The sequence below is a fragment of the Panthera tigris genome, chromosome B4 (genome assembly GCF_018350195.1).
Source record: "Panthera tigris isolate Pti1 chromosome B4, P.tigris_Pti1_mat1.1, whole genome shotgun sequence".
NCBI classification, from domain to species: domain Eukaryota; kingdom Metazoa; phylum Chordata; class Mammalia; order Carnivora; family Felidae; genus Panthera; species Panthera tigris.
This window is the reverse complement of record NC_056666.1, coordinates 21,533,201-21,544,848: the sequence shown is the minus strand read 5'-3', so window position 1 is coordinate 21,544,848 and position 11,648 is coordinate 21,533,201. Positions and strand designations below refer to the sequence as shown.

The window sequence follows — 11,648 nt, the reverse complement described above, 5'->3', positions numbered from 1 at the left end:
GTGGGGAGGGGTGTTCGTGTGAAAAGAAAGGCGCTCGGGAGAAGGGGCGGCAAGGAGAGGAGGGGGCGTGGTGGGATGCTGCAGGGGCGGCTAGACGGGTCCAGCTTTTCCGGGGACACTTCTGCGGCGGCCTGGCGGTGGGCGCCCGGGGCACAGGGCGCCGGGTCGGGAAGCCCAGAGTCAGACGCGCGGTGCCAGCCGCCCGGGCCCCTCCGCGCAGGCGCCGCCCATTCCCGCGCTCCGCCCGCCCCCAGGGGTCGCCATGGCAACGGACGCGGGGTTCTGGACTCCGACTCCCCCGAGCCCCCAGCTTCGCGGGAGGCGGCCGGCTGAGGCGCGGGCTCCGATGGCGGGCAAGGGCGACACGCCCGAGACCGAGGAGTGCTGGAAGATCCTCGAGAGCCTCGAGTCGACTCTTGAGCAATGCCGGTTCAGCCCCAGGTGACCCGCGCGAGCCGCAGCGCCACCCCTCGTCCGCGCGCCCCTTTCCCGCGCCTCCGCGCCCGCGCCCCGGGCCACGGCCCTGCTGGTCTGATTTCTTAAGTGTATTCACTAAACTGAGAGCACGGGTTCTGGAGCCAGAGGGCCGGAGTTCAAATCCTGCGACCCACTGCAGGGCCCCTGAGTTGGGCGAGTCACTTAAAAACTCTGTCTCAGTCACCTGCTGGGAAAGCAGCCGGGGTGGTGCCGAGCAGCGCCTACTTCATAGCCCACAGTGAACATGAAATGGGTGCGTGTGGGTAACGTGTTTAGAAGTGTGCCATACATATACATATACATAGTACCCTGTAGTACTATGTACCCATAGTACATATACATAGTACCCTGTAGGTGTTTGCCAATATTCTAGTTATTTCTTGATGTTTTCTTTACATCTCCTCCCTCCTGTGACCCTTTGCCCCCCCCCCCCCCGCCACATTTTGTTTGGATAACATAGAGCTGATGTATCTGAGAAAATGTATTTTTCTTTCTGAAATCAGTAAGTGGCCGGCACTAGGTTAGCTACCGTGTACAACCACTTAAAATTCTCCAAGTCAGGGGTCTCACGGTGCCAGGTGGGCGGCTTAGAGGCAAGTCCCACACACTGAGGCTCCGGAGTGAGAAGAAAGGACGAGCACCGTACTCGCCCGATGGTGGGGACTGACCCAGTGAGCCGGTGCTGCTTAAGTGGGTGCGTGTTCAATCAGGTTTTTTTTGGTGGTTGTGAAAGTCACATATTGCCGGTGGCACGTAATAAGCACCATGGGCACAGTGTCTAACCTGTTCGGCTTGTTTACTGCTAGGAATGACTTCCTGCCTGGGCATTGCGTGGCGTGTGGCTCTCCCACAAAACACACCGGCCCCGCTCAGCGGACAAGGTGACGTACCAGGTGCCCAGGGCTTGCTTGGGGCCCAAACAAAGGAGCCGCTGATGCCCACGTGAATTCCTCTTCACCCCGAGGGCCAGGGGGACCGGGTTGGTGCTCTGGTAGAAGAGGCTGGAGTGCTGTCTGCCATCCTGGGTTTAGGGCACAGGTTGGCAGCGGGCAAGCAGCAGCCTCCGCCTCCTCTGAAGCCCCGCCTTTCTAGACAGGAAACCGATGATGAGCCAGCAAACTAGACGATAAATAAGTTAGCCTGTAAGCCCTGAGGACGGGATAGCAGGGAGGGAGCAGAGGAGCTAGTGTATGGAGTGGGGAAGCGGATGGTAATTTTAGACACTGATGACGTTTTAGGGTGATGGGGGCTTGGTTGGTAGGGTCCGGAGCCAACAACCAAGAAAGAATTTTAGAAGATGTCTTTGGTGCAAAAAAGTGATTTTATCGAAGCGCAGGGACAGGACCCGTGGGCAGGACGAGCTGCGCTGCAGGTGTGGGGGGGGTGACCATTTGGTGGAAGGGGGGAGATAAAGTCTAGAGGGAGTTTCGGAAGAGAATTTCACATGCTAAAGACTTACTGGAGGCCTACCTGTTGTCAAGCTAAGGTGGGTTTTCCCTCTAGCAAAGCATTAACATTAAGACTCTCGGGAGTTCCTGGACTTTTAGGCTGTTGATGGGATCGCCTTGATTGCCCTTTTCTCGTAAACAGTTTAGCCACTTGTGGGTTGTTTTTTTTGTGTGTTTTTTTTTGTTTTTTTTGTCCTTTCCTGTTTTGGGGTAGCTTGGAGTGTCCAAGGAATTACATGTCCCACCTCCGGGGGCAGGGGTGCTGTGAGCCTGTACTTTGCCCCCAGCTTGCCCCACACTCCCTCATCAACACTGTGGTCAAGGAAAGCTTCTCAGAGATGACACTGGAGTGAAGAAATGCAGGCTGGGGGTGGGGGGACCATTCTGATCTCTCAGGGGACAAAGTGTTCCGGGCAAAGCACAGGAAGCCGGAAGGGGTGGGGCTGGGTGTCTGGGGCCCAGCCAGGACCCCTGTGTGCCTGCAGCAGAGAGAGGGGAGCGCAGTGGAGAGGAGGTCAGACGTAAGGGGGACAGTGCCAGATGGTGGTGCGGGACCTGGATCATCAGAAGGACCTCAGCTTTGACTTTCAGTAAGGTATCAGATGTGATTTTCAGCACCGCCAAGCAATTCTCCAAATGTCAGCACTGACTGAGTGTCCTACACTTTAACTCAGTGCTGACACTGCTACCTAGAGACGGCCTCAGACACCACAGGTCAAGGGCTCAGTCCCACCAGCCTGCTCTCCCCCACCCCACTTCAGGTGCCAGTTGCCAATCCAGGTTGTTACCTGTGCTTCTGACCATTCAGCCTTAAGTGAGCGCTTCCCCTAACTCCCTCTGTGGGTTCAATTAATTTGCTAGAGCCACTCCTAGAACTCAGGGTAGTAAAGGAGACAAATACATACGTGACCAGATAAAGAGACACATAGGGTGAGGTCTTGAAGGGGCCAGAGCACAGAAACTTCTCTCCCCATGGAGTTTGGAGTGTGCCACCCTCCTGGCACCTGGCTGTGTTCTTGTTCATCAACCCAGAAGCTCGCTGAGCCTTGTAGTTCAGAGATTTTTATGGAGGCTTCATTACAGAGGCCCAATTGATTGAAATCATTGGCTTCTGGTGATTGGGTCTACCTCCAGCCCCTTCAGAGAGAGGTCTGGTCAAGGGACTGACAGGTTCCACCCTCTAATTGTGGTTGGTTTCCCTTGCAACCAGCCTCCATCCTTAGGGGCTTTTCACAAGCCCCCTTAGGAACATCAACTAAGGTGTGGTTCAAAGGAGTTTGTTATGAATTACAAAAGACACACAGTTGACCTTTTTCCACATTGAAGCTATTTCAGGAACTGAGGACAAGAGACCAGATATAACAAAAGATGATCCTATTGCCCTTGTCATTCAAGAAATTCCAAGGGTCTTGGGAGCTTTGAGCCCGGAACCTTGGATGAAGACCAAAATATATATTTCTTATAAATCACACTGTCAAAGATGGGAAGCCATTGCGGGGTGGGGGTGGGGTGGGGATTGGAACAGAGGAACAATTTCATATGATTAATCTTTCGACTGGATTACTCTGGCTGCTGTTTTGATAATAGATTATAATGAAGATAAGGGCAGAAACGGGTAGACCAGTTAGGTGGTATGGGGGGGAAAATCATTTTGCCTTTACCTTTCTGTGTTCTCAGATGAGACCAACCCCATAATAAAAGATAGATTAACAGGAAAAAACAAACAAACAGAAGTTTAATAGGGTGTATGCCTCTTGTATGCATACACGAGAGATACCCAGGAAAACTGAGTAACTCCTCCAAATGGCCCAGCCAGCACCTTAAATACCATCACCTAAACACAAAAGATGGAGGTTGGGTAGAGGGGAAGAGTGAGTTATGGGAGATATTCAGGAAAAGCACAGTAAACAAAAGCATGGCTGTTATGCAGATTTAAATTGGCGCCTTCTCATTGGTAAGCTTCTCCTGTGATTTACTCATCCTTTTCTTCCTGGTCTGGAGAGGAAGACACTTCCAAATGGCAATATTTGTAAATGTAAATTTATAAAATATATTATGTAATATATGTAATATAAATATACATAAAGAATATGATATATTCTTTATAAATGTAAATTTACAGAAGGAGAACTTCTGCTTTGTTTTCAGAGCTTCTCTTGTGTCTGCAGTTCTCAGAATAATTGACTCACAATAATCCTCGTGCCAAAGAGGCATACTTTGAGGTACCATATTCTGCTTCTCTTCAAGTCTGATGTCCAGAAGAGAGGTCCAGGCTGGCTACATCAATTTGGGAGTAATTAGCACAGAGACAGAGAGGCTGGAGGACTTGGTGAGATCACCTAGGAAGTGGGCATAACCGAGAGAAGTCTCTTTGAGCCTGGGGTACATCATAGTTGTGTATTCTTGGAGGAAAGAAAGAGGGAAGCAATGTTTTTCTTATTTCAAATTGAACAGTACGCCACGGTGAAAGTTTAGCATGCCGAATGTCATCTTCTTCGACTAATTCATTAATGAGCATTTGTTAGGGTAGTCTATTCTGGGATTCAGTGAGAAGTATCATTGCATTCTATTAATAAATATTCATGGGTCTGTTTTCTATAATAAATTTACATGTTAATTTTGTATCTAGTTTATTAAAAAAACACAATCGTCATCTTTCCAAGATTGTATTTTATGCACAACAACCAAGCCATTATTCAGAAGTTGAATTGCTGAGACTATAAATAAGGACTGTGTAGGAACCACTTAGCTAATTTGTTGTGATGTGGGTTTCCATTCTAGGCACGGCACGGGGGCTGCCATTTAAAATTAGAGACATTTGGAATGTGACGGGAAACTGAAGAATGAACCGTCATGTTTCACTTAGATCCTGAATGAGCCAGATCTTTCTGAGTCGATTATACAAAAATTTAAGACTCGAGAGACCTTGGAGCCGTGAGCCTGTTCCCACTAGGGATGGAGAATTGGAATCTGTCACTTCAGGCTTATGATTCTACAGGAGTTATTTCCTCTCTTCAAATCCTGGTTTCTACATCTTCAAAACAAGAAAGTCAGTATCTCTCTTATGAAATTATTGGGAGGATAACCTGAAGGGAAAATGTGCGTGTTAATGCATATATCTTAACAACCACACGGGACAAGTTAAGCACTCAATACATAGTGCTTAATATAATTTTTAGATGCTCTGTAGGAGGTATCTATAGAATTTTTGGACTTGATTTTAAAGCATCGTATTGTAGTATTATAACATTATAGCACCAGAAGGAATAACTGAAAACGTTATGCCAAATATGTAAATCATATCCTGAAAATATATGTATTGGAGGTGTTTTAAAAATACTTTTAACTTATTTTTACCAGCGTCATTGGCATGTAATTGACATGTAACATTATATATGCATAATAACTACCCACATTCCATAAACCTACTGTCCACAAAAGATTTTTTGCTTAAAATGGAAAAGAAAGAACATACATGTTCAAGCTTAATGAAAAATGAAGTCGAATAATAAAAAAGAGCTACTTGGCACCAGGGAGGGTAAAAGATTGCATTTCTAGACTGGAGGATGAAGCATTGAGGTCTGTGAAATGTGCAGCATTGTAGAATATAAACAAGTTAAGTCATTGTTCGTATTTATTATATCACTGTAGGACTCGGGATCTAGACAAGAGGGAGAAACCTTGCCAGTATTTGAATGGGGGAATATTTCCCGTTCCTTATTAAATTTTAAGTATTTTAACTAGTAAAAGTACGAGAAGTAAGTGAGAGGATTCATTTTCCGAAATACCAAATAAAAGCCGTGCTGTCTAGTTAACAATAGATTTACAACCTATTGGAAAAGATGTACGAACCCCCCACCCCCAAATGGAGTCCCAAACCCCTAGACACTTCACCTCCTTGGTTCTTCTTCCCTCTCCATCTTGCAGGCTCATTTTCGTGGGCTTTGCAATGAGCATGCACCAAAGAACTGAAGTCTCTGTGGCTCCTCAAGGAATGTACTTTGGGGCTTACACGGGCGTGGGGCGGGGGGTGCTGGGTAAGGCTGTAACGTCTGTAGTACTCAGCCAATGGAGAGTCAGGGGAGGAACTTGCACGCTAGGAGATAAATTGCCTGCTGTAACTGCCTGTCTGTCAGACACCCGCTCTTGCAAGAATGTTCTAAAGCCTCGCCTCGCTGTGCCTGAGTCTCCATGTCCCTCCTTTGATGGGGCTTATTTCCCACAAAAAAGGCAGTAACGTTGGCAAAAGAAGACTTTAAGCAGTATCCTCACAGCAATCGAAGAATGGAGCTGTGATCCCAAGGGCAGAGGGAGAGTAAAAAAGAAAGGAACTAAGAATTTAGAAGACCCACACTTCCACCCCGTCCCGGTCCAAAGCGGATGTTCGGACCTCTTGGGAGAGAGCATGGCTGGTGGCAGAGAAACTTGTCAGAGTGGTGGCGAGTGGCCAAGAGACTTGGGGGAAGATGTAGGCAGGCTGAGGTTCTTCACCCAGCTGGGAGATCCACATCTTCATTCCTGAAGGTCCTGAGTTCTGAAAAAATAACTTTCCCAGGGTGCCTGGCTGGCTCAATCAGTGGAGTCTGTGACTCTTGATCTCAGATTTGTGAGTTTGAGCCCCATGTTGGATGTAGAGATTATTTAAAATCTTAAAAAAATAAATAAATAACTTTCCCTCTACCCTTCTAGGCTGAGACCCCTGTAGGAAAAGACAGATTACTAGTAGAAAAACAAAGAGAAGTTTAATAACATGTATACCTCCTGTATGCATGGACGATACCCCAGCAAATTTAGTAACCCCCCAAATGGCCCAAGCTACCACTTTAAATACCATCTCCACTTAACGACAAAAGAAGATGGAGGGTGAAGAGGGAGCCAGTTGTGGGAGGTTACCAAGCAAAGCACAGTAAAGGAGGGTATGGTTGTTATGCAGATTTAAGTCCTTGCCTTGTTAAATTTCTACAGATTTAGTCTTCCTTCTCTTGCTGGTACAGCTTGGGAGACACCTTTACAAATGGAGATAACCCTCATAAATGTACATGTCCCTTACAAAAGGGCAATTTATGCTCTGTTTTCAGAGCTTCTGTCCCTGCTGGTCCTCAAAAATAACTCGCTCAAGATAATCCTTATACCAAAGAGGCATGCTTTGGGGTGGCAAATTCTGCTCCCGTTCAGCATGGAAATGCTAAAAAGCACCCCAGAGAATCCCCTGGGTTCCAAACGTAGCCTTCCCTGACTCCATTGTGTACCAACAACCCCCTTAACCCCTTTGTAATCAGAATCAACCATTTCAGCCAGACCCCATTCTCTCCAATTTGGTTCAAGGGCAAAAGGATAGCGAAGTGGCCAGGTAACCGTTCAATTAAATCTCATCTAACCCACTGGAATTATTGTTGTGTTTCTGGGTGGAAGTAATCACCCCTGAAAATGAAGACCTCCAAGCCGGCAGATCATCAAGTTGCTGGGACAGGAAGCAGTACTTTAAGGAGTGGGTTACGAGGTATCCTAGTGAGAGGAGCCACTTTACTTCTGTCTCTCGGTTCCTGGACCCGTGGCTGTGGGAATGAGAGCACCACGTGCTGATTCAAAGCATATACTGTGTCCTGTAACACAGAAACACATCCTCGCATGGGTTTGTGTCTCAGATGCCGTAATGGAATCTGCAGTAAGCTATTTTACCCTTCCATTAGGCCAGCCACTACTGGGTGATGGGATATGTGATCAGACCAGTCATTTCCATGGGCATGAGCCCATGGCTCCACTTCTGCTGTGAAACGAGTACCTTCTGATAGAAGTGCTTGTGTGCACCATGTCATGATGGCGGATAAGGCCTTCTGTGACGGATGGTGGTTCTGGCAGATGCATTATGACCAGGGAATGCAAATCCGTGTGCAGAATGCGTTTATGTCTATCCCAGGGAGGATGATGGAAGAGGTTCAGCGTTATCAAGCTGGTACCCGCCCCCCTGGTTAAGACTGCCATGTTAGGAACTCAGGATCGGTGTGTGTTGTTGGCTGAGTAGGCACTCAGTGCTTGCAGCAGCCAGGCCATCCTCCGTAAGGGGAAGTCCGTGTCATTGAACTCCATCCCTGCCACCATAGCCATTTCGTTCAAGGGCCAGCGAGCGAGCGCTGGGTTGGTTGCAGAAACTAACCAGCTGCTATCCCCAAAGGATGTCATTTTGCCTCCTTGATCACTGGATACTTTCTCTGCGGTAGATTCCCTTTTGTGAGCATTCACATGGGGCACAAGTATCATTATAGCCTGGGCCTGTTCTTCAACGTTCATCCACAGAACTCTTCCCCAGACTTTCTTGTCACCAATTTCTCAGTCTTCTTCCTACCAAGTTCCTGACCATTATCCACTTAACACTTGAACAACAGAACATAAATTGATACAGATACGCAATCCTGGCTGTCTCTCATCCAGAAAAAGTAAACAACCGAATGTACTGCATGAAAGTCTATTCAGTGGAAGGATTTTCCCTCATGGCTGTCCTTCACGGTCACCTCTGAGCAGGGCTGTGGGACTAAAGGTATCCCCCTTCTGACGGCAGCACCCTCTGTTAACCAGGCTTGAGTTCTTCTTCCTCAATCAACTGATGATACGGAACTGCCCATGAGGCCGTAGCCGTGGACTGAGGGGGAAGAGGCGATGCAGCGCGAGCCACATGCTCCCTGTAAGTGTCGTCCCTTCTCCTTGAGCCTGGACTCTTACATGTCCCTTCCATCTTATGAGACTGAAGCTGCCTATGCCCAATTTTACGGTTTGGTGGGTCAGATAAAACCCAGTTTGTCATGGGAAACTCAGGCCTGCTGACTCACGGTGACGTATTCAGTCTTTTCCAGGCTCCTTAGCAAGCCAGGGCTGTTTCTCAAAAGGATAATAGTCATCTGTACAAGAAGGCATAAGATTTGCTCTGAAATCCTAGAGGTCTCTGCTGTGATGTTCTTAGTGGTGCTTGCCACAGGGTCACAGATCATCCCCGTTTGTCATAGGCACTCATGAGAGCCATTTTATGTGCTGGATCATAACATCCAAGTGGAAAAGCAGCTTGCACTACAGCCGAGATTCTTTTATTCTGGGCTCCCATAAAAACTGGCAGCCTTACCTGTGACTTGGGAAATGGGTTGAAGTAGCATATACAAATGTGGTATATGTCGCTTCCAAAGTCACACTTCATGGTTCATTAAGGCCCAAAATATTGGCAGTTCTTCCTGGTTGAAGGTGGTGAGATTTGAGCTTGCTTGAAGAATGCATATGACTTTTAAAAAATCATTTACTTTGGGGGCGCCTGGATGGCTCCGTCTGTTAAACATCTGACTCTTGATCTCAGCTCCGGTCTTGATGTCTCTCTCTCTCTCTCTCTCTCTCTCTCTCTCTCTCTCTTTTTAATAAGTTTATTTATTTATTTTGAGAGAGACAGAGATAGCACAAATTAGAGGGGAGCAGAGAGAAAGGGACAGAGAGAATCCCAAGCAGGCTCCATGCTGCCAGCACAGAGCCTGATGCAGGGCTAGAAAACACGAAACCATGAGATCATGACCTAAACTGAAACCAAGAGTTGGACGCTCAACTGACTGAGCCACCCAAGTGCCCCAGCTCAGGTCTTGATCTCTCGGTCATGAGTTCAAACCCCCGCCCCCTCGCCCCCGTTGGGCTCCATGCTGGACATGAAACCTACTTTAAAAAAAAGATTAGTCTGAAATTACTTTGGATCTACAGAAAAGTCGCCAGAACAGAACTAAGATCTTTCGTATCCCCTTCACTGAGATTCTTCAGTTCTTAACATTTTACCATATTTGTTTTTCCTCTCTCTCCCTGCTTCCTCCTCCTCCTTGTCCCCTCCCTTTGTACACATTCACATATATAAAAACTCATACACTCATTATTGTTAGTCTTTTTCAAACATTTTGAGAGTAACTCTAGAATTGGTGGCCACCACTGCTAGGTATTACGGTACGATTTTCCTAAAATGGATATTCTCCTATATAACTAGCACACAGCTCTCAAAATCAGGAAGCCGACGTTAGCCCAGCACTACAACGAGCCCCTTCAATTTGTGCCAGTGTACTAACAATAACTTTTTCCTTTTTTGTTCAAGATCCTGTCTACGTATGTGTTGTGTTTAGCTATCCTGGCCTTTCAGGCACATTCAGTGTGGAAGAGTTCCTTAGCCTCTCCCTGGCGTTTATGTCCTTGACACTTTTAAAAAGTATTGACTTCAGATTTTGTAGGATGACCAGCTCTATCTGATGTTTTCTTGTAACCAGACTCAGGTTATGCATTCTTGGCAGGAATGCCCCAGAAATGGAGATATGCTCTTTCCAGGGCATCAACTTCAGTGGGCAAATGTCATTCAGTCTGTTTCCCCATTGGGGCTTTAACTTTGACCTTGTTGGGTTGGTGTTTGCCAGGGTTCTGTATCATAAATTTACCATTCTTTCCTTTGTAATAAATTATTATTATTTCCTTTGTAATTAAATTATTATATATTGGCTCAGCCAGTTAGGCGTCCCGCTCTTGATTTCGGCTCAAGTTATGATCTCAAAATTTGTGAGACTGAGCCCCGTGTTGGACTCTACTGGGACGGAACACAGCCTGCTTGGGATTCTCTCTCTCCCTCGCTCTCTGGCCCTCCCCCATGTGTATGTGCTCTCTCTAAATAAATAAATAAATAAATAAGCATTAGAAAAATTTTATTTTGTGAGTAGGTATTACAAAATCTCCTTCCCCCCCCCCTTGCTTCACTGAGATATATTTGACACTTGACATTATGTACGTTTAAGATGTATAATGTGATGATTTGGTATACGTATGTATTATAAAGTGGTTACTGCAATAAAGTTAGTTAAAACATCCATCACCTCACATAATTACTTGCGTGTGTGTGTGAGGACATTTAATATTCACTGTCTTAGCAACTTTCAAATATACAATACAGTACTGTTGACTGTAATCACTATGCTGTACATTAGATCCCAGAACTTCCTTCTCTTAAAATTGGGAGTTTGACTAACATCTCTCCATTTCCCCACCCTTCAGCCTCTGCAACCACCATTCCTTTCTCTGTTTCTGTGAGTTTGGCTCTTTTAGATTCCACATATAAATGAGATCATACAGTATTTGTCTTCCTCTGTCTATCTTATTTTACGTAGTATAATGGCCTCAGTGTTCATCTATGCTGTCACACAAATGGCAGAGTTACCCTTTTTTATGGTGGAATAATATTCCATCGTATATAAACATTATATTTTTTTTATCCACTTATCCATTAATCGGCACTTAGGTTGTTTCCATCTCTTGGCTATTTTGAATAATGTTTCAGTGAACGTGGGGTGTAGATACTGAGATAATGACCTCATTTCCTTTGGATATATACCCAGAAGTGGGATTGCTAGTACATAAGGTAGTTCTATTTTTAAGTTTTTGAAACAATTTCTTAAATTTTGATTAAGAAAAATTCTCTTAATCAAAATTCCGCTGACCAGCCTTACCTGTCACTGATGACTCCCACCTTAATGAGTTGCCTCTGCGGGGGTTGCCAAATGCTGGTTCCCTAGTTTCATCATTCTTTTTTACATCCATTACATTAATGTACCCAAGTCTCCCGATCATTCTGGCTCTGCGATGCTGTTCCTGTTTCTCACACTACCCTACATTCTTGGCTACTGGGCCTACTGGCCTTTTCCCCTGCATGGCTTCCAACCTTTCTCATGGGGA

At 46.2% G+C, this 11,648-nt stretch overlaps 1 protein-coding gene across 2 annotated transcripts in view; it reads left to right on the top strand.

Annotated features, from left to right (window-relative positions):
* The first annotated feature begins 262 nt into the window (after positions 1–262).
* The window catches only part of CB4H10orf67 (chromosome B4 C10orf67 homolog), a 162,650-nt gene continuing 151,264 nt past the window's right edge, over positions 263–11,648 (top strand). The window contains exon 1 of one of the 2 annotated variants that reach the window (XM_042991229.1): positions 263–441. In XM_042991229.1, coding sequence (XP_042847163.1) covers positions 263–441 — 179 coding nt within the window. The remainder of the gene's footprint in view (positions 442–11,648) is intronic. The other variant, XM_042991230.1, reaches the window with a different exon arrangement.